Source organism: Jaculus jaculus, chromosome 7 (assembly GCF_020740685.1).
Source record: "Jaculus jaculus isolate mJacJac1 chromosome 7, mJacJac1.mat.Y.cur, whole genome shotgun sequence".
Lineage (NCBI taxonomy): Eukaryota > Metazoa > Chordata > Mammalia > Rodentia > Dipodidae > Jaculus > Jaculus jaculus.
Genome location: NC_059108.1, coordinates 74,519,541 through 74,547,040, shown reverse-complemented (window position 1 = coordinate 74,547,040; position 27,500 = coordinate 74,519,541). Strand labels below are relative to the sequence as shown.

The 27,500-nt window shown below is 37.2% G+C and overlaps 1 protein-coding gene across 6 annotated transcripts in view; it reads left to right on the top strand.

Moving 5' to 3' along the window:
- Positions 1-19,689: 19,689 nt before the first annotated feature.
- Nova1 (NOVA alternative splicing regulator 1) overlaps positions 19,690-27,500 on the top strand; it is a 129,177-nt gene continuing 121,366 nt past the window's right edge. For 2 of the 6 annotated variants that reach the window (XM_045154716.1, XM_045154714.1), the window contains exons 1-3: positions 20,119-20,253; positions 20,813-20,960; positions 22,042-22,185. In XM_045154716.1, coding sequence (XP_045010651.1) covers positions 20,936-20,960; positions 22,042-22,185 — 169 coding nt within the window. In that variant the 5' untranslated portion in view covers positions 20,119-20,253; positions 20,813-20,935. Of the gene's footprint in view, positions 20,254-20,812; positions 20,961-21,510; positions 21,671-22,041; positions 22,186-27,500 lie in introns of those variants that run through there. The other 4 variants (XM_004661849.3, XM_004661848.3, XM_045154715.1 and 1 more) reach the window with 3 other exon arrangements.

The window sequence follows — 27,500 nt, the reverse complement described above, 5'->3', positions numbered from 1 at the left end:
TGGCGTGCCCATTCTCTCTCACACTCTCTCTATCTGCCTCTTTCTCTCCCTGTCACTTTCAAATAAATAAATAAATAAAAATCTTAAAAAAAAAAAAAAAAACTTGGTTTTCTGCTTAAGAGCAATGACCTTTAAAAAAAAAATTTCAAAAATCACAGAATGTTTTCTATTGAGTGGACAATACTTACACACATAACAGAGCTGAATATTTTGAAGTCAAACTCTAATATTGGTATCATATATAGAATGAGAAGAAGGTTTTTCAAGAAAACAAATACAAGGAATTAGCCTTGATCAAACCTGTGTGTGTTCTGGAGATTTCAGTGATAACTCACATGGCTGTCAATTTGTGCATGATATAGCCAAATTGTCTCCTATTCCATCTATGACTTTGCCATTTATATTGTGATTGTCACATGTATGCTGGTTGGCAGGAATAGTGAAGAAGAATACAAAGTTTTGAATGTATATAAAAGTAATTTTGTGAACAAGATTGTTTTTATAACTAGTGCTTTTCTTTTCAGACTGACCAGTTATAGTCATAAGAGTCCTTTTCTCTGTAAGTTGAACATCTCTGACACCACACAACTAGCTGGAAGAGTTTTTGAACAAAAGTATGTTCTTTGTATAAAGGCCCTAGTCACGTGTACCAGCTCAATAGAAGCAAATAGTCCCTTGTATAATTCCTCCATATGAACAGTAGCATACTTTGGGTTTGGATTTACATTAGAACTTCTCATTCTGCTTTACAAAGCCTCCATAGTCCTAATTCAGAGCTTCTTTTTTATTGTCAATTTTTAAAACTTTTATATGTTTAATATTATTAACAAGATATTTCATATGGATACATGATGGGTTGATGCCCTCTTTCCCTTGTCCCTGCACACTTCCATTGGGGACACTCCTCAGTGGGATGGCAGGTATTCCCTATGGGCTTAATGGTTCATGCTTTGTGGGAACAGCAGTCAGTTATTGGGGGGGTGCCTCTTTGCATGATATCTCAACCTGTGGCTCTTACAATCTTTCTGCCTTCTCTTCTGCAAAATTCCATGAACCATGGTGGGTGACTTTTAAGTTCACTTCTGTGATGAACTCTGAGAAGCCTCTGGATCTCTGGTTTGGTAGGTGTTGAGTATCCTCAGGGTCTGTCTCCTTCACCCTGGCACTGATTATCAGGTTCATCATGGAAGCAGCGCTCTTGCTCATCTCCCTAATTCCTCTGTGGATTTAGCTGTGGCTTGGCTGAAGTACAAAGGGTAGTTTATTTTCTCTGGTCTCGCTACTTTCTGAAAAAGAAGAACAGAATCTCCAACAGAGAGTGAAGTCAGCATAGTTTAAACAGGATAAACATTATTAATTTAGGGAGAATTTGGTGTATGTGACCCATCTTTTAGCCAAAGACTAGTGAAAGCATGACACTGGAGAACATAATCTTTTTCTCCACAGGATTCTGATCTGGTTCCTAATTGCAGGGATAGGTTCCTTTACACTGAGTGGATCTCTTAGCCAATCAGAAAACTACTTATTATCCACTGAGGCTGTGTGCCACTATTGCACTAACATGAACATCATGTTAGGGTGTTTGCTTCAGAGTAGCTTAGACCTCTGGTTGCTCAGACCATTGTTGGACCTTCCCCCAGAGTAGCTCATATAGCATGTTCCAGCACAAGACAGGCCATCTGGGGATTGGCTTTCTTCTGAATTCCAGCCACGTCTCTCCATGCTGTATGTCAGCAGCAGTAGTGTCTTCAGCCCTAGAGTCTTAGCTTTTGCCTCAGTTAATCAAGTACTTTAACAGAAAGCTGTCTTGATTTGGGGACCTCATAGGTCTCTCCCATCAATAAGAGCTTCTTTTTGTGGAGGCATAAACACATGGCTATATGTACAAGTTTGATGTACAGTGTGAGCACAATTGGATTGCCCTGACCTTAAATGTGACCATTTTCTAGGTACTACTATTAGTACACTTTGACCCATCAGATTACACACACAATATCACTGAAAGCCAGAACCTACCTGATACTTTCCTATTGTCTTAGAGCCTGTAGCCTGTACTCACCCATCCTGGAGTCAGCGGGCTTGCTTCAGTCAGGCTTGAGATTATTTGCTTTCTTTAGTGTCCTGACTTTGAAGAAAGCATTTTGCTATTACTTGTTCATGTTTAAAAATGAAAAGCTGATCATTTAGGTGTGCTGTTTTCAGTGGCAATATCATCTCAAGACCATTGGAGATACTAATCCTGTGCGGAGGTCATCTGCCACCTTCAGAAGTGAACTCTGAAAGCAAGTAGCATGGCATTGTGACACAGAGAACTGACAGCTGAATGCAAGAATGCTGAAGTTTTGGACTCTGTTCAAAACATTCATCCTATGTATTTGCAAACTCTGGACAGACTTTTTCATCAAATAAAAAGCATTTTCAAAATGTTTTCACAGTTTGTGTTACAACTTTCAGCTTTTAGAAAAATAAATACTGCATATCATTGGTCAAAGCCAAGGATCTCCAATCTCACAGTGCTCACTGAAGAACCTTATCAGTCAGGAGCTAAGATATATTTTAATATAGGATTTTAATTAAAATATCATGTACTAATACAAAAGACTTTTAGTTGCAAGGTGGCTTGTAAACATGAATCTTCAAATGTACCAGCATGAGCATTACTTTTCTCTAGCCCTAAAAATGGGATCATAGTTCATATATAATGTCCAACTTCTGGCATTTCCATCACCATTCTTGGTTAAGAAAATCACATTTATCTTATGGAGTTATGTAGTCCTCTTATTAAAATATGATTGAAATGACTTTATGGTCTACTAAATGACAGATTATTATGGATGAGTTTAAAAATAATTCTATATAATCTAGATATTAACCCTTTGTTACATATATAGGCATATTAATTTACGAATGTACAGATGTGCCTGAAGAATTTTTTTTTCCATTCTGTAGGCTGATGGTTTCCTTAGCTCCAAAAAAACCCTAAGAGGATACTTTGCTATGGAAGATTGCTCATCCATATTTATTGCTGCACTATTCACAATAGCTAGGAAATGAAATCAGCCAAGATGCATATCAACTGATGAATAATGATGATGTGGTACATATATACAATGGAGTTTTATTCAGCTATAAAGAGAAATGAAATCATGAAATTACAGGAAAATAGATGGATCTCAAAAATATTACACTAGGTAAGGTAACCCAAGCTTATAAACTCAAGAACTGTATGTTCTCATATGCACAACCTACCTTTGAAATTTTAGGTTTATTATATGACCTGAAGTAAGAGATTGAAGGTAAGACTTAAAGGGGATGGAAAGGCTAAAAGTCTGTTCTCAGAAAGGGAGGAGAGAACAGTGTGGGAGGAGGGTGAGCCAAAGCCATAGACATTATTGTTAGCTAATTTTAAAAATTCAGATTTAAAAAGAGAGGAAGTTTGCGCTAAAACTCACTCTAGATGTGGGCAATGTTACTCCTTACATTGGGGTGTTGTTAGAAAACCCCAGGATGTGCTGTTTAACCTACAAGTGAATTGTTGGTCACAGTGTCTACAAAGTTACCAAAAAAGAAAAAAAAAGTTATTGCAAACACATTTGGTTTCCCACCAGAACTAAATGGTGAGACTTTATTGTGAAACAAACATAACACATGCTTCTTCAGCAGCCAGACAGTGAAAAATAAAGCAGAAACTGAGCTAGAAGTTTTCTCCTTGCTGGTAAGCTGTCATAGTGTGGGAAAATTACTATGTAGACTGGGAGGAGGGGTGAATAAAAGTCATTAAACCTTACCTAACGGTGGACTCTGTGAGCTGTACAATGAATTATCCAGGCAAAATGTGCCTACTGATGTAACAGTAGCATGGCTACTATGGGAGTAACAGACTTCTCTTTTCAAAGGACTTGAAGACTACTGCTTGGGAAGGATTTGCACCTCACACTGAAAACCTAGTCAAAGGCCTATGGCTGAGAAGGTTGCATGTCCTGGAGGTGGAGGGGGAGAGCTACTACTGTCGTTTAACTACATAGATATTATTATGCTCATCAAATTGCCCTCTATACATTTATATTAGTGCTCCTCTCACCAATGACTTCTTTTTGCAAAAGGTTGTAAATACTGGGAAGTATCAAAACCCAGTATAGTGCTGAAAACAACCGCTATTTATTGAGTGCTCAGTATTAAGTGAGATATCTCTATTATGCCTTCCAACTGTCAGGGAACATTGTGTAAAAGGGAGTGGAATGAATGTGTTGGAGGTGAGTACAATGTCCTCCAGACAAGAAATTACATTTGCATTCATGACCTCCTTGCAGATGCCAGCTATTGTTAGCTCCACAAGACCTGCACAATACTGAGCTCATCCACATTTTGACATGAATGATGGAGAACAACAACAAAAGACATCAATGTGGAAGAGGGATTAGTTGGGAAAAAGAGGGGATTCAGTGGAATGGAGATGTTAGAGGGGGTACAAAAGAAGGTAATGGGAGGGAATTATGATCAAATTAAAATATGTTCATATATGAAAATTTGTAATTAAAAAGTCAAAAACTTGGGGCTTTACCTCATCCTGCCTTGTCATAGGCAGGAGTTCTTTATAATCCCTCCTTTTTCCTTTTCTTAATCTATAAAAGCTCTCTAAACATAAAAAAGTTAAAAATAATACATACTGTACAAGACAAATAGAATATATAGGAAAATGTACATAAAATGTGTAAGTACATGCTGTGGTACAATAGTACATGGACAGTGCCTAATTTAAGAAACAGAACATTTGGGCTGGAGAGATGGCTTAGCGGTTAAGCGCTCGCCTGTGAAGCCTAAGGACCCCGGTTCGAGGCTCAGTTCCCCAGGTCCCACGTTAGCCAGATGCACAAGGGGGTGCACACGTCTGGAGTTCGTTTGCAGAGGCTGGAAGCCCTGGCACGCCCATTCTCTCTCTCTCTCCCTCTATCTAGCTTTCTCTCTGTCTCTGTCGCTCTCAAATAAATAAATAAAATATTTAAAAAAAAAAAAAAGAAACAGAACATTTCCTACCAAAACTGTTACCACATGTTTGTTTTTTTATCTTCTCTGTCCAGGAAAGAAAATAACATAATTATTAATTCTGTAACCAGTCAGCTCTACATCTTCCTAGTATGTTCAGAACAAATGTGTGCTTTACTATACAAAGTACAATATCCTTCCAGTCCTCACACTTGCCATGTAACACAATTTTTACCTCTTCTCACTTGTTTGTGTACTTATCAAATACTTTCTGACTTTTTTGTTGATTCATTTTGTTATGTTTCATTGACTTTCTCTGTTTCACAGGATCCTGCTGTATGAATATACTACAATTTATTCTTTTATAGTTCTTGAATATTCTGGGCTTTTGTTTTGCCATTAGCATGATGTTTTGTAACTATTCTTCTCCATGTCTTCTCATTTACACAGCTAATTGAGTAGTTTCAGTTAATGGAATATCTAGGCAATACACATGAATTTGTCCAACTTTACATACTAATGTTAGTGCAATGGGAATAAGCTAGAAAAACCTCCAAAATCCTAGTGATAAAACATCAAAGGTTAATTTGTTGCTCATTTGATATGATTTGGATTGGGTTTGACGCTCCCAAAGGGTTTCCATGTTGCAATATAATCCTCATTGTGAGATTTAGAGTGTAGAAATATAATCTGCCCATGTAGAGTACTTGGAAAATAATTAAGCTCAGATGAGGTCATCATGGTGACTACCCTATGGTTAAATACTGGTGCTTTTAAAAGGGAAATTATAAGACCACCCAACAGTGCAATGCCACTGATATTAAGACCTTAACTGGATTAGGTTCCTAGACCTTGGGCCAGAATTATGAGGGAAAGTATATATTTTACCTAGTCTATGGTATAGTGATTTTGCAACAAAAGAATGACTGAGGCACTAATGGTACATTTTCATCCTAAATAGAGGACCAGGCAGGGAGAATCTTTCCTTCTTAACATTGCACCTGTGGATGTGATTAATCACCATTGAAACCTTATCCTTCAAGTTTTCCTCTTGGAAAGGACATAAGTTGCTTAACTTTAAAAGTAATGCATATCCAGAAGAGAGAAAAAGTAATGTTCACAAACAGTTGAGTATTTCTTAGTAATAACTACAAGCTTTTTCCAATGTGACATATCCAATTTATATAACAACAGACAGTAAAAGAGCTTCATTGTAATTCTGGGAATATTGTTTATTTGGTAGAGTGCTTGCCTTGCATGCATGAGGCTCATGGTTCATTCAGCAGTAAAACACACAAAACATACACACACATACACACACACACACACACACACACACACACACACACACACGTGCACGAGCACACAAGAGATATAGATAGAGAGAGAGAGAGAGAGAGAGAGAGAGAGAGAGAGAGAGAGAGAGAGAGAAAGTGCTTAGCATTCTACCAAATGTTTGTCAGACATTAAGATTTGTTACACTAATAGATAAAAGCATGTCATAATTGTCTGGATTTTTTCTATGTTTTAAAATGTATTTAAGTTAGCATATAAAATAATGGGTTTCAGTATGGAATTTCATGCATGTCTGTCATTTTACTTATTCATCTTCTTTATTCTCCTGCTTCCTTCTTGCTGTTCCTCTACTCCCTTTTATGCTTCCTTTTCCCTTCCCTTAAAGATTCTCTATAGTCTTTCATGGCCCCCTTTCTACTTTCATAAGCTACACACACACACAACCATACACATTGTTGTTTTTCTTTCAAAGTCTGACTTATTTTGATTAACATAATGAATTATAGTTATATATGTTATTTTACAGATGTAATTAATTCATTTTTATTTATGACTGAATAAAATCCCACTGTGTAAATATACTGCATTAATTATTTTAATTTAATCCTCATATTTCATACTTTTGAGTGTCTTCTTAGTAAAGTAGAAAGTAAACTGCTTTAAAACTATTTGACTCTTTATTGAGTTTTGGTAAGAGTGGTAGCATTTATATGAATATGATTTATATGAATTTATATGAATATGATAGAATATGATAGAAGCTGAAGAATAAAACTGTAGGCAACACAATATCCATAACTAAGACAGCTTGCAGGTAACACAACACAACCCTGGAACCTATCTTTGCAGTAAGGAATTCCCTCCCTAGGTCTGTTTGTCCTTGAACTCAACCTATGATCTTCTCTAAATAGAACTCTCCCTAGGAGAGACAGTGGCCTCTTTCAGAGAAGACTACTCTTTTCCTGGAAGTTTGGGGTTCCTGAGAAGACTGCCCTTTGCCAAAACGTCTTGACCCCATGGTGCTATTTAGCTCAGAACCCCCAAAGGCCCCAGTCTGGCTCTCTAGATGGGCTTCTCCATTTATAAGAATCCTACTCATGTCTCTTGGGTATGAGCCCTGTCTTCTTCCATAAGTGGCCTATTACAGAGGCTAGACAAGATGTGTTATAATTTCAAGTAAATTATAATTACAATCTCTGAAAATCTTTGAATATCTACCACAGGATCTTGTTTTTATTTTTTCCTATATACGTGTATATGGGCAAAACATGTTATTTCCTACTCTGCCATTCATATGAGATTTCCTTGTGAGACAGCACACATAAGGCTGAGCTATCAAGATAATTTTCTGCTTCAATTGGCTCCATATGTGTCATTCAGAATTAACTATAAGTTAGTAGTAAAAAATGGGGAAAGGGACAAAACAGTAATCTTTACTTTAAAGTAAAATATTTACTAATCCTCTAAGTATTTAGTCTTATGCTAATTGCTTATTGAAAAATATTTTGGAGACTACTGTATTGCCTCTTGCTACTTTGCAGAGGAACTTCTGGGATTCTGCATATATTTTATTTGAATATCTGAGCTTCAAATATATTTTTTATCATTTAAAATCAAGTTAAGAAAATATGTCATACAAAAAATTTCAATGCATTGGAGGTAAGGAATATTTATGCTTCAGTTGTTAAACTTTTTGGTATTTGATTTAATAAAAAGATTTTTTTCTGTGACTTATGACTGATAAGTATTTTTAATTGAAAATGAATAAATTACATTATGAAAAGAATTATTAAATTGGCAGAGATACATTATTTTATAAAATCCATTACTCATATTTTTCCTTGTAAATCAGAGTTTGGGATATTATGCCACCAAACAAACTAAAGTAACTTTAGATGCTAACATCAGCACTTACAGCATCTAGTTCAAATATTTATAGTACTAGCTTATTTTTTCATTTTAAGACACACTTTACAAATACATGTAGAAAATATGCATAAAATATTTTTCTATCCTATTTTATAAAATATTTTATTGGAAAGAATGATTTCACTTAAAATCAGAATCTGTATTACATTACTTATCTAACATATAATTTATTTTTAGTGTGTGGATATCTAAATAGTCTGTTTGCTTGGTTTGGTGGCACACACCTTTAATCCCAGCACTCAGGAGGCAGAGGTAGGAAGTTAGCCATGTGTTCAAGGCCACTCTGAGACTACATAGTGAATTCCAGGTCAGCCTGCGCTAGAACAAGACACCACTTTGGAAAAGAAAAATATATATATAGCATTTTTTTTGTGAATGTCCATACATGGGAATACTGTAACTATTAGGTAATGTGCATGTGAGATTACAATAGTGATATTATGCCCAACTAGTTGGCATTCAAAAGAGAACTGGAAATTTCTTTATCTGTATTTTCTCTATGAAGAATATATAGCTCAAAGCTTGTGTGTATTTGTATATTATACCTCTTAGGGGTTGACATTTACCTACCTCAAAAGGTTTTAGAATATAAAAATGATGAAAATGTACAGATTTCTATTAAGTGGCTTTTAATCATAGCATTACCTTTGGGTGGCAAGGAATCTGTCTCCCTTGTTACAAGTCCAGATAAGATATTTCTTATTATTCAATATTAACATTTCCATTAAGTAGGGATTAGCAATCCATTAATTATAACAGAAAGTGATACAATGAATGAAGTAGCCCAGAACTAGGTGAGCGCTGGAGAATGATGAGGGACTAGGCACCCTAAGACCAGGTCCTGCTTAAAAAATAGCTGCTGTTGAGCTTAGGCCCAATCCTGGTACATGTAAATTCAGGACTGGAGTTCACAGACTTTGTAATTTTTTAATAAGAACAGTTTAAAAATAATATTTAATATTTTACTTCCACATGGAAACACTGTACTGGTAAAATAAAACAAGGTAGCCTGTTTGCAGCCTGGCTGCTTTGTCAGTCAAATGGCTTCAAAAACTACTCCTACCCCAAAATAGCACTGACAAAATAATGTTAGTGATTCTTTGAAGCAGAATGACATACATTGTATGAATTCCAGGGACATATAAATGTCTACATTATAGAATAATATATCAATATTTACATATATGCAAACATGTATACAAATTCACACATACATACATTATATGTAATGTCACTTATGCATATATATGTATGTTTATATATACATATACACGTATATATTTGGAAAAATATTTCAGCATACTGTATTATTAATTATACTTCCCTTGACTATTTTTTGTTTTTATTTACTTCTTTGCTTTTTTTGAAACAAAATATAACTATATAATGAGCAATGACTGGGCTGGAATTTGCTATCCTAAGCCACTTTGCATATCTTTAGATTGAAATCTGAAACCCACCATCATGCTTTAAAATGCACCCAGTGACATTTAGGTTGCTGCAGATGCAAACTACAAACAAATAAACAACTGAATATATTGGGGGCCATCTATTCTATTCAAACCACCCCATTCTGCCTTTGGCCCCCAATAGACTTATAACCATCACACAATGTAAATTGTACTCAGTTCAATTTCAAAGATCCCCACATTCTTGACCAATTTAAGATATTAAGACCTGTAAAATGAAACAAGTTAAACATTTCTAACATACCATAACAAACATAACATAACATAACATAACATAACATAACATAACATAACATAGTAAACATTTTCAACTGGTATAAGGCATAGCAAGGAGAGACTAAAACAATGCAAACTCAACCACCATCAAACAAACATCAAACTTCTGCAGTTCAAGTCCAATACAACCAAAGACTGACAGTCTCCAGATTTTCCAATTCTGCCCCTCCACCTGGGCAGAGTAGCCAGGGAACACTTCCATCTCAGGCCAACAGTGTGCTCTTTGGTAGCGCTTGCATAGTCCTGATATATATAAAACATCTTGAAGTCTTCATGCAAACCATGGTCCATCTTCCAGAGGATCTTTCAGCCTATCAGGCCATCATGCCTGCCTCATGCAGCATCTCAGCAGCAGCTCCTAGAAATGTGTGCTATTCATGACCACTCCTCACATCTTCCGTGCTTCTGAATCCAATTCCAGGTGTACAGGATATAGCCATATTCTTAATTCAGGGACTGTGGTGGTTTGATTCAGGTGTCCCCCATAAACTTAGGTGTTCTGAATGCTAGGTTCCCAGCTGATGGATATTTGGGAATTAATGCCTCCTGGAGGGAGTGTATCATTGGGGGCAGGCTTATGGGCTTTATAGCCAGTTTCCCCTTGCCAGTGTTTGGCACACCCTCCTGTTGCTGTGTTCCATCTTATGTTGGCCAGGGGGTGATGTCCACCCTCTGCTCATGCCATTGTTTCCCCCTGCCATCGTGAAGCTTCCTCTCAAGCCTGTAAGCCAAGATAAACCTCTTTTTCCCAGAAGCTACTCTTGGTTGGGTGATTTCTACCAGCAATGCGAACCGGACTGCAACAGGGACAAAATAAATCCTAACCTTGAAAAGCAGGTTCGTTCTCCAGTCAACTCTTTCCAAAAGAGTTTGCATTTCTATGATAGCTTTTCCTCAGGCATAGTTTTCATTGTTTTAATGTAAAGCAATTGGACTATCTTCCTTAAGGTTGCTAATGTGTTGACAATAGCAACTTTAATAATCTAAAGCCAGTCTCTGTGCCAGTAAATTTAACTTGCTTAAAGCTTTCCAGCTTAAAATCTTAAATCTCTCAGTCTAATATCTCTAGCCAAGCACATCAGTCCATAACAAATGTAACCTTGATCAAACTCTCTGGGCCTCAGCAGCAGAATGCAGCCAGCCCTTATGCCAGTAGCCCAGTTCCAGAGAAGTCCTCTGCAGTCTTTCCTTCCCCTTAGAAAGCTCATAAACCAAGCCTCAAAGTTCAAAGCTGTCTGCACTTAGCATTCTCAAACTCTAATCAGAATAGCCCATAAAACATGGCTTACAACTCCAGAAGGCAGCTTTAGTTGCAAGCACCATGTCCATGCCCATTCCTCAAAAACAAAGGTTCCAAAAGATCAACATCCACTTGGTCAGGTTCATCTCAGTCCACTCCTTGGTACCAAGTTCTGTAGCAGACAGCTTCAGGTTCACTGAGGTGAACTTCCAGACCAGGCACAGTTATAGAGGAAGGGATATTTGTGGAAGCCTACAGATCCAGGGGAAGTTCCACAAATGGCAGAAGAAGCTGCCCTGCCTTCACAGGACCAAGGAGAGAGAGAGAGAGAGAGAGAGAGAGAGAGAGAGAGAGAGGGAGAGAGAGAGAGAGAGAGAGAAGTACAAGCCCAAAGGTCAAAAGCCACAGCACACTTCAGGAACTCCAGCTAGGCACACTTTGCATATCTTTAGATTGAAATCTGAAACCCACCATCACACTTTAAGATGCACCCAGTGACACTGCCTCCATCCAGGCTGCTGCAGATGCAAACTACAAACAAATAAACAACTGAATATATTGGGGCCATCTATTCTTTTCAAGCTACCACAGATGTATTATCATACTTTATCTTCTTTAGAATATGTCTCAACTTTTCTCTAATGAGAAGGTAAATTAGTCTTAAAAGCCTACAAATATTTAGGCTTGAGAATAAAAGCTTCAGAAAAGAATTACTGATATTTACAACTTATTCTATTCTCATTTTAGACATTAGGCAAAATATTTACATACAGTTCCTCTACTTTCTCTCTTATTCCCTTTCCTCTTTTCAATCTATAATCATGTACATGCAAAATATAAGTTTGGGGCTGGGGAGATGCTCTGTTTTAAGAGCACTTTCCAATTGAGCATGCAGATCTCTTGGGCCAGATAACACCAAGTTCAACTTCTCAGAACTCACATTAAAAGATAGACATGGCCATGCATGTCTATAACCATAGTCTGCTGGAGAATCACTGGGGCTCACTGATAGAATGCTGATCCAGGTTGAGGGAGAAACCTTGTATCAAGGAGATAAATCAATGGATGAGCTATAAGAGAAGAATGCCTAAAATTCTCCATTGCCCTCTGCATGCATGTGTATGCACCGAAATGGGGGACACACATCTTCACACACATGTGCATATACCACAAATCACACATATCATGCACACACAGAAAGGGGGAGAGAGGGGGGGGTTGCAAAAAATAAAATAAAAATAATAAAACTTATCATAGAAATTTAAAACTAAGGTTTATTTTCTTTCAACTATATGGAATGAAATGGGTAAATAATTTATAATTGCTTGAGGTAAATTGACATTCTTTATATTTAACACTTTTATTACTGTATATAATACATTTTAAACATAACCACCTCCTATTCCCTTCTCTCCTCCTACTGTACCCCTACTTCTTCCCTACCATTTTATTTTCTACTTTAATCTTTGTGTGTCCCACTGACGCTAATTAGGTTTATGTGCATAGCATTTCTGATGCACCATCTTAAGCTTACATGGTGATACTAAAAAAGTAAATATCAAGCAGAATCCAGGGATGGTTAGTGAAGTCTCACTTGTTAATACATTAATATGCCAGTATCTTTTATTTAGTAACCAAAGAGTGTGACTGAATACAGAAAACTTTTTATTTGGCTTATACTGAAGAATAAAATACAAACCAAACTGGAAGGAAACCTTGTGCAAAGATATTGGAAGCATATCTGGAAATCAAGAAGACCACTTATATAGTAAATTTTGAGGAAATTGAATGTTCCATAATCCTGTTATGGGAATCTACTATTTATCATGTGAAACTATATTTCCTCAGGTTTGTAATATTTAATTTATCATTTCTTCCATTACAGTATTGCTACATATAGTCATGCTATCACAATAGTTGTTTTCATGCTAACATGTGAAAAGATACATTTAAAATCCAATTCTTCCCCTTCCTACCTCTGTTCTTGATTACTGGCTTCATTTACAGTTAAGAAATGATAGGTAGGGTGTTATGATGCACTCCTTTAGCTCCAACACTCAGGAGGCAGAGGTAGGAGGATTTCTGTGAGTTTAAGGCCACCCTGAGACTATAGAGTAAATTCCAGGTCAGCCTGAACTAGAGTGAGACCCTACCATGGGGAAAAAAGAAAAAGGAATTTAAAATAAAAAGAAATGATGGTAAAGAATATAACACCATGGTGGGTAGAACATGTGAGGATGTGCTAATCTATCCTATAGCAATGAGGTGTTATATGTGTATGATGATATGCTAGTGTATCCTTCCACAATGATGTTGTACACACAAATTACACTAAGTGTTTTAATTATTTTACTCATGGAAAAATTACTACATAAACTGACTGATCACAAAATCTCAGCATTTATAATTGACAAGAAAAAAAAGTTTCTTAATCTTGAGTATTATTAGGGAAACCATATAGCTTATCTAAATTGGGATGATTTTGAAAAACTTCCACTGACTTGTAAATCTGGCAAAGCCAGCTCTACTTTGGGGAAATGGAGGCTTGTAGAAGGCCTTATATGAATGAAGAATTCATGGCAGGGGCTACTTTGTACATGCTGGAGACACATATTGAAAACTTAGTTGACATAGGAGCACTAGTCAATTGTTCCTTTTATTATTCACAACTTTTTAAAAATTTCACTAAGTAATTCAGATTTATTACCTTGAAATTAAGTGCAGCAAGACCCATTGCATAATATTTAGAAAGATGCTGAAAAATTATGATCAATTAGAAACCAAAGGAAACATAGTGCCAAAATATTAGGATTATTGGAAACAATTAAAGTGCCTATTGATAGATGAATGGATAGAGAAAATTTGACATGCATATAGAGTGATAATATTATTGAGCCACAAAATGAAGGAAATCCTGCTGTTATTTGTGGAGATGTAAATGGAAATGGAAGACCTGTTGGGTAAAATAAGCCTGACACATAAAGACAAATATTGCCTGTGATTACTCACATGTAAGCTCTAAAATGTTTCTTTCATACAAATAGAAAACATAATAGCAGAAAGTAGAGACTATGGTGGCTGGGGGAGAAGTAGATGCTAGAAAACAAGAATCAAAATCTGTCTAAATAGGTACATGTGTTTCATACTTTTATAACACAGCATGGTGAGGACAGTTTAAAAGAATTTATTATGAGCTGGAGAGATTGCTTAGTGATTAAGGCACTTGCCCCTGAAGCCTAAAAACGCATGTTTGACTGCCTAGGTCCCATGTAAGCGAGACACACAAGGTGACACAAGCACAAAGGTTGCACATGTTCACCAGGTGGTGCAAGCATCTGCAGTTCAATTGCAGTGGTTAGGGACCTGGCACAATAATTCTCTTTCTATTCCTTTCACTCATAAACAGTTAAACAAAATTATTATATATTTTATAAGAATTAGAAGGAAGGAGTTCAAAGGCACCCAACACAAAGGAATGAGTGATATTAAAGGAGATGGGAATGGTAGTTACTCTAAAATGATTGTTAAACATTGTGTAGATATATCAAAATTATCCCTTAAATAAGTACAACTAGAGTATTTCTATTAACACATATGAATAGAAAATATTTGGATGCTAATAGTATCCCATTTCTCTGTCAAGATGAAATATTTGCAGCTGGAATATTTAGGGTTGGTGAAAGTTGAATAACTTTATGAATATATCTATGCCTCTTTATAAGTTAGAGTGAACTTTCACAAACTCAAAAATTTATCCACTTAGTGAATTTATATCATTAAATATATAAACAATAGTTGCTTAAAGTTATGAAAATATAAAGTTTAATAATAATTTTTCTAATATTGTAATCTTAGGAAAGCATTTGTAAACATTCTATTTGTAGACGTTATTATGAAAGCTGTAGGTAAGCAGTACACTCCTTGGGACAAACTGACTACTTTCTTTGTGCTGAATTTAATGAATTAGAAAATATTCATTGATTCTTCATGATTCATATCTTTAAAAAATCTAAAAAAGGTGTATAGGGAAAAAGTCCAAATTATTTATTACGTTTACAATCAATACTTTGTTATATTTGGAATATATAAATTTGTAAAATCTTCATTTTTATGATATTAAGCTTCTCGGCACTTTTACTATTATACTATTTGGTGCCCAAAACATTGTAGGGTGAGACAGATTTTCCATTTTCCTTTTTTCAAAATTTGTTTTAATAAATTGATATGGACTACTCATATCTCCCTGCTTCTTTCCTTCTTCAGTGTATAATGGCATGATTTTTGTACATCACAGTGGCCAATGCTCTACTGTGAGCATGTCCAGCATGCGAAAGTGCAGAGTAGCCTCCAGTCCCTAGAAAGCCTTCAGGTGATCTTCTGTTTCCAGTTGGAAACCTGGCTAGTGTGCATGAAATTCATGATAATAGGAGTGGATGTTACCTGTAGTTTCAGGGAGTTAGTATGCATTTATGATAGCCCTGGCACTCTTGTTCTGAGGATGCTTTTAAAAATTGGTTCCCAGGAAAGTCTAGCGAGATTAACTTCATTCCCCACAATGAGATCAACTTCATTCCTCACAGTGTGATTAACTATATTCATCAGTGAGATTAAGCTTCATTCCTCACAATAAGATTAACTTCATTCTTCATAGGGATCACTTGCTTGTAATTCATCCTTCTATGGCTTTCCTTCCCTGTCTCATTTCTCCATGTCTCTACTATATTTCCTGTGAGAATTTACCTTGAAAAAACAAATAAATAAATAGATAAATAAATGAAAAATAATATATTCCACTTGACTTGAATGCTTAACTCAAGATCTGATTGGATGAGAAGCAGATTCACAAAACTTTTCAAAAAGCATCAGTTAAGTTGGTATTCAGGTAGAGACTACTTCCCTTTAGCAGTGACAGAATTGATCTTAGGAGATAGAAACAAGGAAACAAGTCAGTAGGGTTAGAAATATCTTTGGATATCATCTATCTGTTTCATCTTGTAAAAATTAACCATTGCTATTGAAAATAAATTTTGCCTAAAACACTCAGTCTTAAACAGGAAAGGACCCTTAATAGAATTTGTTCCTAATAAATGATTTGATGAATTTTATTCTCCATGTTAATATCATTTGCTGTCGTAGTTATATTCACAACACAACTATTAGCAAAGAAAAGCAGGCATGGTCTATGATGTCTTAAGGTGTTAGAAAGTGTTATTAAGTGAGGAGGTGTCCATTTCTATATTAATTAGAAGTAAAATTTTCTTTCTAAGAAATAGGAGCTAGGCATGGTGGCACATGCCTCTAATCCCAGCACTTGGAAGGCAGAGGTATGAGGATCACTGTGAGTTCAAGGCAACTCCAAGATAGCACAGTGAATTCCACATCAGCCTGGGCTAGAGTGAGACCCTACATTGGAAAACCAAAAAATAAAAAAAAAAGTCTCTATTACAGTTTTTGAAATTTTTCACAGTTTATTTGTAGCATAAAAGGTATATATATTATACCAAGTATTACATTTTATTTTTCTTTCCTTTTGTTAGCTGGTACAAAATACAGGCAACAGGTACATGTGTATTTTAGGTTTATTTCACCATGATTTCTGAGGCATAGGCAATTAGAAGATGTAGAAGCAAAATTTCAGAAAGAACTAGGAAGTGTACTAGGGAATGGAGGATGATTTGATGTACATTCTGATACACTGCTCTGCTGATCAGTTCATAATCAACTAATCCCTGGATGACCGACCAAACACTGCAATAGTCTCTGTATTCCTGGAATATATTTTATCTGTATTACTATTAGACCTCCATTCACAGTAAAATCTCCATCTTCTGCTACTGGAATCCGTAGATTGGTACGTAGTATTTAAATGTTAGGTCCAAAGAAAGAAATAAAGCTCAAATAATTGCCTTAAGAATACAATGTGATTCTATGTTAATAAGCATGGATGGCTCATTTTCAATGTGAATTACACCTGACAATCGCAAATACTTCTAAACTATTTTAGAAACATTTTATTTCCAGAAATCTGCTGACTTCGGCATTTTCCAATATTAAACTCAATTTTTCCTCAATTTATTTCTACATCTGAGATTGCTTTATTCATGTTTTGATGTACTCTTAGAATCATCTTTGCCCTTGAAGTATTCGTTTCCAAAGAATCTAGTGCCAAATATCAGTCCGTTTTTCTAATTTTTCATTTTAGAACATCCTCGCATATTTTTGTACACTTCACAGAGCACTTTCATTGTGCAGTTTCTGGCATCTTCTTCACTGACACATACTGATGCCAGACCATGTTGTTTTCCTCACCACTTCTAATTGATCTGTGTATCCTCTTTTAATTTACTATGGTTACCTGTTAATCTATCAGATCACAGTCTAGACTTAGCAACCTGACATAACCTACCTGCTGCCCCTTCAACTCTCACCTTACTCTTTTCTCAAGTGAAGCAAACGTGACTTTCATTCTTCAGATGAACTTTTAGTCTCAAAACGATGCTATTCTTTTTCGTATTCAATAGACTGTCATCTATCTTTCATTACTTAAGAAAAAATCAGAAATCTCACTGCTTCCTAGATTGTGCTTCCAATAAAGTGTCTGGAGTAGGGCTAGTATTATTTTCCATTCCTCTTTTCAATCAGGAACTGAGCTTTCTTCTTGCCTCAGACATGGATGTGTGCTTTGTTAGAATAGAATGTCACTATAGTGAAGACCTTTGTCGTCCTAGTTTGGCCATTTCTAACGTTCAAATGCTCTGATAGAGAACAGAAGTGTATCTCCTGTTTAGAAGTCTAGTGAACATGTATGCGTATTTTAGGATATATCACCACAGACATACTATTTGGCTTCCTCCTTTCAAGTAGGGACGACCGTTCAGCCCTACTGCACTGTGATCTTTAAGAAGACAAGATCTGCGTTTGAAATCTTTGTGTAATGTCTATTATGAGGTAACTGGGTAAATAACTAACACATTTTAAACCTAAACTGCCTCGTAAATCGGGGCTAGTCATTCTACAGGATACACAGTGGGTGGCACGGAAAGCAGCAAACACTTAACATGCTAAGGGATTTCCTCATGACATATGATCAGAAAAGCCTCGAAGGATCTGAAACCAACCTTTCAGATTTTTTTTTTTTTTTTTTTTAAGCCCAGGCTTTTCCCAACTCCGGCTGGCTTCCTAGCACTTAGCGTTAATTAAACTGCTAACTTGAGAGTGACCTTGAGCAAAATATTCAGATTCAGGTTAACTCATTTGTCAAATGACAGACTTGCTTAGATCACATCTAAGGTCCTTTGAGATTCCACCCCAGTTACATTTAGTACCCCCCTACTATTGTGGGGTCGAAGCTCAGGTTCGTGACACAGGCTGGGTCCCTAGAATGGACAGCCCTGCGCATTGCCATGAACGCTGTTCTCACATCCGCGTTTCCAGCGCTGGTAGTGTGCGCATCAGCTGTTGCCGGTCTTCATGCTGCCTGCCGGCACCTTGCGGAGACCCACATCTAGCTTTACTTATTTATATCCTGGCTTGCTCCCGACAGGATTTAAGGCGGAGAGTGACACTCAAGTCCCTGAGGGTGTCCCTGAGTGCGAGGAAGGAATCCTTTTTGAAGAAACCTCCTCGCAGAAAATTTGTGTATCGGACAGATGCTAATTACGGTCTTTCAGTGAACTCTTGCAAATAAAAAATAAACTCCTGCCCCTCGGACTCTCCCTAGGTTTCGGAAACGAGCCCTCCTGATCCTGCCCAGCCCTGGGTCGTCCCACCCGCTGCCCACGGTCACTCGAATGTCCTTCCCGGGCTAGCCAAAACTATCGCCTCCCCAGTCCCAGCGGGACCAGGCTCCCATCCCGCCCCCGCGCGCCTCCATCCCCGACGGCTGTGATTGGGAAGGGGCGCCAGGAGCCTCTCCCACGCGCCGCGTTATTGGCTGGCGCGGCCGTCAGTAAGCGCTCCTTCCCGCCTTCCCGCCCGGCGCGTTTCGCGGGCACCCCGGTTTCGGAGAGCGCGGGCTGACGTGTGTCGGAGCCGCGCCGCGGCCCCCCGTGCCCTTTCACCTCGCCTTCCCCCGGGCGCCGCCGGCCGCCCCCCCGCGCGCCCCCGCCGCGCGCCCCCGCGGGCCGCGCCCGCCCCCGCCGCGCCCCCCGCGGCCGCGCCGCCGGAGGCCGGTCCGGGCGCCGCGTGTGGGAGTCTGCGAAGCCGGGCCTCGCGCCCTCCCCGCGCGCGCCGCCGTCCCCGCCCGCCCGCCCGCCCGCCGCCCCCCCACGCGCGGGAGAAATAATGAGCGAGGCCGGGCGGCAGCAGCGCCGAGCAGCGCACGCGGCCTCGGCAGAACCGCTCCGGCAGCGGCGGCGGCGGCAGCTCGAGCGGCGGGAGCGAGCGCAGCGCTAGCCAGCCGGCGCGGGGACCGCCGCGCTCGCCCGCCCGCCCGCCCGCCGGGCCCGCATCCACCGCCTCCCTCCTCCCGCTCGCTCATTCACGCTTTCCCTCGCTCCCTCCTCCCGGCTTCGCCCCGCGCTCCCGCCCGGCCGTCCTTCCCCGCTCCCCTCCTCCCGCTCATTCACTCGCCCCTCTCGGGCTCCACTCTCGGCCCGCTCTCCTTTCTTCTCCTTCCTTCACCTCGGGCTCCCACACCCCCTCCATTCCCGTCTCCTCTCCGACACTGCACTGCAGCTGCTCCTGGCCCTGCCCCCTCCCCAGTGAGCACAAACCAGCAACACTGCTTTCTTCCCGAAAGAGATTTCTATCGACCCGATTCAGAGAGACAGAGAAAAAACCTTAAGAAACCCCAAAAGCCAAAAAAAAAAAAAAAGAAAGAAAGAAAGAACAAAAAAAAAAAAAAGAAGGAAAAAAAAAAGAACCGAAAAAGCCAAAACAAAAGGGAGAAGCTTCTCCCCGTAGCAGCGGCAGGAACTGCAAGCATGATGGCGGCAGCTCCCATCCAGCAGAACGGGACCCACACGGGGGTTCCCATAGACCTGGACCCGCCGGACTCGCGGAAAAGGCCTCTGGAAGCCCCCCCTGAAGCCGGCAGCACCAAGAGGACCAATACGGGCGGTGGGTATCGCTTCCACCTACCGCGGCCCCATCCCCCGCCGCCCGCCCTGTCCCTCCTCCCGCGCCCTCCTCCCTCCTCCGCGGCCCGGACACCTCGAGCCCCAGCCGGGCTCCGCGCCCCCTCCCCTGCACCTGCCCCAGCCTAGCGGTCCCGGCGCTTTCCATCCCCTTGTTTATCATTCATCAAAATGGCGACCAGCTTTTCGGAATAGACCCATCTTCCCATTTAACCGGTCTAGAGGTTGACCACTTAAATATCCTAGACCTGGGCGAGAGGGTCTGCCGAGAAGGAGGAGGAGGAGGATGACCCCCGAGTAAGGTGATGGCCGCCCGAAGATGCGCGCTGCATTTAACAGTCTGATAAAATAAATAAATAAATGACACTTGGATAGCGGATTGCAAATGATTGGGGCACAAGAGGGAGAGTTCTTTTTTTTTTTTTTCTTTCCCTATGTCCATCCCTCGCTTTGGGCCACAAGTAGTATGCAAAATCTTGACGAGTGCATGCCCTTACCGCACTTCTATTGTCAGTACAACTATCTCACTGATTTGTCTTCAGGGGTGTGAATACCAGGGGGGTGTCTGTACGGTGACTTGTTAGTTAACATCCTGCGCTTCCTTGGAAGATGAGTTATAACGGGACCGCTATCGCTTCTTCATTTGCACTGGAGTCATCTTAACAATGCACCCAATGCATCGAAGCAGAGGTGAATTTATCTCCAGTATATACATTAGGCATGGATGGGGGTCTTGTGAGTGGCACAACAGCAAAATTGGGAATATTCATTCACATTAAAAAGCTGTATTTACCGGGGAGTTTCCTATTTAAGACCTGATCAGTTTGACGCAAATTAAAGTTCAGGGAGTTTGGCTTTATTTTCTGAAACGTGTGTGTGTGTGTGTGTGTGTGTGTGTGTGTGTGTGTATCTCTGTGTGTGTGTATATATTTTTTCTTCTTGGCTCCTCGACCCCCTTCTCCGTTTTATGAATCTTTTGAAGAGGGAGCATTATTCTACTTGGTCACTTTCAAGTGTATTTAGTATAAATGACTCCTAAGCTTTTTAATATTGGCAAAATTCTTCTTAAGGTCTTTTAATTAATGAGCTTAAACGGGATCATATTAGACTAAGGAGTGCTAGGGAAATGCATAAGAGTTGGCTAGATTCCTCACCTAGACTTATTTTTTTTTTACCTTTCCCTTTTCTCCTGGCAGTTTGTGAAGGCTTTGAAGGCTTGGAATACACCCTCCAGTTTGGGTGAATTCTTCAGTAGGAGGATGGTTGTTGTGTATACTTTAAATGGGATATAGGCACTGACTGACTGCGGTCTTTTCATGTTTGCTAAGGACAAATTTACCTTATCACCATTGAAAGTCAAGTCCCGAGTTTTTTTTCCTTCTTCAGCATGTTCAGTGAAGGTTTGTCATCTTATAAATCTCTGAAGTTTTGTTACAGGGCTACCTCCTTTTATTTTGCCATAGTAACCACAAAACTGGAAGATTTCCATGTTTGGAATAAATACTGGAATTTAGTCATCAATTTCTACATTGCGGCAAAATATTAGATCATGTTTAGATTTTAATTACAAGTTTGAAAGTAGGAATTCTACAATTTTGTGCATACTTTTTTTTTGGTGTAATTGCCATTTTTCAATCCTTAAGAAATTTTTATTCCTATTTCCTGCAGCTATCTACTTATTGCTTTAGTTATTGTCTTTCTTGAGGGTAGAGTGGGGAAACAAAGTTTAAATGTATAATGTTAACCGAGTGCATTTCTTTGCATTTTTCAGAAGACGGCCAATATTTTCTAAAGGTTCTCATACCTAGTTATGCTGCTGGATCTATAATTGGGAAGGGAGGACAGACAATTGTTCAGTTGCAGAAAGAAACTGGAGCCACCATCAAGCTGTCTAAGTCCAAAGACTTTTACCCAGGTAGGTGCAGTGGTGAAGAAATTGTTTGATGAATCCCAAAGGAAATAAATAGAGGATCTACATGTGTTGTGTGTTGTCTTGAAGGAAAATTTAAATGGTGGAGGCGTACATTGCTGTATTAGAATACATTGTAGCAATATCTTCAGTTTATTTATCTTGTCTAACATGTCTTTTTCCTGTAATTGATAAATCATGCATGTGATTTAGACTAATTGCAATATTATTCATTCTTTGGATGTTTTGGGAAACTTTAAGGATAGAAACCAGAACAGCTGGGATCAGGAAATACTGTCCTTCTGAAGTATTCAGACATCATTGTAATGACAATTAGTCTAGAGTGAATTCAGAGAGGGGGGTTGGAGGCTTCTTAAAGAATGGGCCATTTAGTTCTGAATCCATTACGTATCTCTTTCTGCTCCATTGCTTTGTTTGTTGGCCTTGGATGAAGTAAAGAGGACAAGTGCTGCCTCTTCTTATTTTTTTAAATACTTCAATTTTATTTAATTGGGATAAGGAAATTTACTGCATTATAATATGAGAAGACGATCTTACTTTAAAATTGTGTTGAGAGCCATATGTGATTAGAATATTTTGACTGTGTTTACAGTAACCTACCAGAGTATATAGCATTTCTGAGGTGGTATAATTACTCTTTAAAAAAAAATACTTTGGTCATTTTAAGTGTTAAATAGTTCTGCACATCCATCTTTTCTATCATTTTATCACTCAGTGCATAATGAATTATGAAATCATTACATTTATATAGAGATAAAATGATGAACAAAAGAAAAATATCTAGAAAGATGGATCCCCACATCCAGCTATCTTTTTATCATCTATCTATCTATCTATCTATCTATCTATCTATCTATCTATCATCTATCTATCTATCTATCTATCAATCATCTATCTATCTGTGTGCTATCAACATTTGTAAATTTTAATGGGGGAGTTTCCACATTGGAGTAACTCCTGGATAAAATATTATCCGCTGATTTACTTTACTTAGAACTAGCTTTCTTCAATTTGAGGGGGATATTTTATTTTAAGAGTTATAAAAATTTTAATTAAATGCTGAAGTGACAGAGACTTTTCCTGGTGGAAGAAATGCTGGGGGAAATGCTGGCATGAATGAAAGCATAATATCTGGGGATTTTCTTTCATAACTAATCACTTTTTGGTAGAAGTCAACTATTTCGCTGGGGAAGATGATTTTAGAATGATTGAAGCTGTACAAATTAAATGCAGTGTTTTATAGAAAAGCATTTAATTCATCAAGCTGAAGTGTAACTTGTTAAGATACCATTTACTCTGAAGTTTGCTTCTTATAGGCGTAGTTTTGCAGTTCTTTCCTTGTCTTTGAAAGTTTCCTTACGTGTTAGGAAAGTTGGTGAGCATGTTCCCATTAATACATTTAAGTGTTGTATTATGATGAAAAATCAATGTGGATTGTGAAAACTCTTTTTGTAAATAAAGACTCAAAAGAGCTTGATTGCAAAATTAATAATGTGATAACTAGCAAAGAGCTGCCATGGTAAATTAAATACGCTGTCAATAGAGGAAAATGAAAAAGCTTTTTGCATTATACATGAGGTGGTATCAGATGTGCCAGGAGTGTTACAGAAAATTGGTGTTTATCTAGGATATTCCAAATAGTAAATTAAATGCCTTTTCCTTTGAATCTAGTTTATTTACAGTGGGTTGGAAAGGGAGCACTAAGAATTAGGTCTTTTGTTTTTAGACCACTTATTTTTGTATTTTTTTCTACTACATAGAAATTGTGCATTTAATTTATAGTGTGAACCATGTTATTTGTGTAGAATAAAAATGTTCTTTGAGAAAAAATAGACAGCTAGAATGCGTTTGAATAAAATGTGAATTTAGTGACGTCACCTGATCAAGCATGAGTTAAAATGTCGGCTGAAAAGAAGGCTTTAGTTTGCCTGTAACAGGTGGAAAACAACCACACAATATGTATTCAATTTTAAGGGTAAAATTAAGCCTCGTAGTTTAGAAAAACCTTTAAGAATTTTGAAGAGTTTGCATTAAAACATGATTTTGATTTTATTATTACATGTCTGAACAGGTATATCTCTCTTCAGATGGGCTTTTATTTTAATGTTCTTTCTGTTCACACTTTGTAAGAGCCCACAGAATTTCCTTAGGTCTTACTATTCTTTAGTACTAAGCATTTGAGCTTTTTTCAGCTTCTCTCACACATAAAGGACACTTATTTTGCACATTTCTGATGAGCTAAATAATAAATCTATAAGTTATATTGCTGAGTTACATTTTCCTATAGAATTTTGCAGTAGTTTAGGAGCCCATACATGTGCACTTCAAATAAAAATCATGCATGCACATCTTTCTGTCTCTCTCTTTCTCTCTATACACATACACACACACACACATGCACACATGCACACACACATACACATGCATACATATATTACCTGTGTATTCTACTAGAATGACTATTTTTGTTTATATTGTACAGTGTTTTTATGTTTTTTATTTAGAAGCAGTATATATGGGAAAATTTGCATCTGATTGTATAAGCTAATGGTTTGCTAATTACCTAAAATTTGAAATATAATGTTAATTGTGTTCCTAAAATTTACTTAAAATGTCATTTTTTTGGAAACTTTCTCAAGGAATGTATAACACAAAGACACTTTAGGGACATTTTAATGCATTTCAACTTAAATGATGAATATATTTCAATAATTATAGCTAATATGCTATTTTGTTATTTCTTTTCTTTTTCTCAAGGTTATATCTTTAATATATCATAAACAGACATACATTTCTAAGTAATGACATTTAAATGTTAGTTACTGTGAGGAAAACATTTTTGCATTACCTGGTATGAATTTAACACAAATAGATATTGCACTATATATTTTAATGTGTTTTATAGTAAATAAAATAACTAGGGGAAATTGTGTGATAAGGAATTATAAAGTGCATTACTCATTCACTGTAATCAGAAGAAAATGATTTAAAGTAGCTTTTTGTATTTGCTCTGTCTTGAAAACCCAATCTTACTGAATACTGACTCATTACTGGTGGTTTAGCAGTATTTGTTTTCTAACTTGATTAGAAAAACCTAATTTTATTTGTGTATTCTTATATAAGTAGGTTACACAGAACTACTGTGTAGTGAAAAGCAGGTTTCTCACTCTAGGGGTGATATTACTGTATACATTTTCAGAATGGTGATAATTAATTTTTCCAATTCGTATCCCTGACATTTGAAGAGAGTCTTCATTTACATTAAGAAATTCATTCATTTTACCTATTAAAATTATTTTTGAATGATTCAGGAACATAATTGAAAAAAATCAAATACATCATTGGTTGACATTAACAATGTATAATTTAATATGTATCTTAGATATGAAACCACTTAATAGTATGCACATTTTGTAAAATATGACACTGGAGACATTCATTGTATCAGTCAATCTAGAGCCTTTCACAGTATTATTGTAATCTACATATTTTATCCTATTTTCATGTTTGTGGTTATAGAAGTGAAATATATTGAACATAAATTATTATATTTTATGTTCACATAAAATTTGTATTTGTTACTCTTAGATTCATTACACTCTAACTTTATTGCTGTCCAAATGAGGTTCATTTTTATAAAGTCAGAGTCATTTTTTTATTCACAAAAATACATAATATAATTGAAAATATCTTTCAGTGAAGTAACTGTACCACATTATTTTTATTTTGACTTGGATAAAATTTTATAACAGATTTAACTTTCAGGGTTGGAACTGTATAATAATGTTCACTTTTGAAAATCAGGAAATTATGAAGTTTAAAACTTTTTGTTCATAATGTTGGAGGAAAAAATAATGATAAGATTGGTAGTATTTGTGAACAATTTCTTCTCATCTTCTAATAGTTTCAGTCTGTACTTTTTTTGATCTTAGATGCAAAACATCTTAATCATTTATTGTTCAACATCTTAGAGGCAAATGTTATGTTATACATAAGTAGAACTGAAACAAGTAGAGAAAATAAGAAAAAAAAATATAAACCTGCTGGGTGGGCTTCACAGGTAGCTCTCATCTCATTACACTTTTCTTCAGGGTGATTTCAGTGTTTTCAAAGGGTTGCTGGCAAATAAAGCATTTTTTTTCCATTAATCTTAAAGTGATAATGTTTGTATTTTCATAAGTAGTACCTATTTCTATGCCTTACTTATCTTTTATCTTTCTTTACTTGAAGGAAACATATCTTTCAATTAGACAATAGTATTGCTTGCAGATTGGCTGTGTTCTACTTTTAAGTTCCTTTTTAATATTTTTTCATACCTTTAGACAATAGAAATTTGCAATATAAAAAAGCAATATTGGTATAACATAATCTTGATGAACATTCAGTTTCTGAAAGAAAGAATTTTTAAACTAAACTCATGGATGCAAATGGTTGTGGCATGGGTATTTTTAGAAAGATATATTAATATAAAATCTAAGATATTTACTTCATTTAATTGCTTTTTAAAATTTTGACATCGGGTCTTCTGCCACTAAATTGAGCAAGCAAATTATGAAAATTATTAACTTACAGTGTTGAGGTTTCCATGAATCTTATTGTACAGTGTCACTTTAAAATTTATTTGAAGCTTTCTGTGTTTGAGAAAAATAACTCATTTGAAATTTGTGACATTGTACAGAAATAACCTAACATTACCTTGAAAATGTGAATGATTTCAGGAATAGAGAACGGAGTTGGTGGAATAGTGTAATATATATTGTACTGAAGATATTTACATGTAATATTTAAAGAGCAGAAATGGTCCATGCAAATGCTTATTAGTTGTATTCCTACAAACTTCAATAACAAACCATTAGTCTAAATCTCAAGTATCTTCATTTCCTTTTTCTTTGTCCTAAGATTATTAGTTTTTTAAGCTATTAAATTACACAAGTGACATTTATTTAATACATATTATACCACCTGTTAACTATATATAATTCAACACCTGATAAACATTTTTGAAAATTATAGTTTAGTCCTAATTATTTCTAGTTTAGTAAAGCTGTGCTTCAAAGCACAAATCTTAGGAACAAATGCAGGTTTTCAGAAAATGCTGGGGACATAGTGGTGGTGGTGGGAGATTTGTTTTTTATTGCCATCTCATTTCCATGTTTAGATACTGCTGTAGCATAAAGTTAAACAACATCTGCAGAGATCTGACTGACGAACATCTCTCTGGGACTCATCACTGCAGCTTGCAGCAGGTGCATTCAGCTTTGCAGTCTTTTCCAAAAAGTGGTTGGTTTGTTCTAACATTA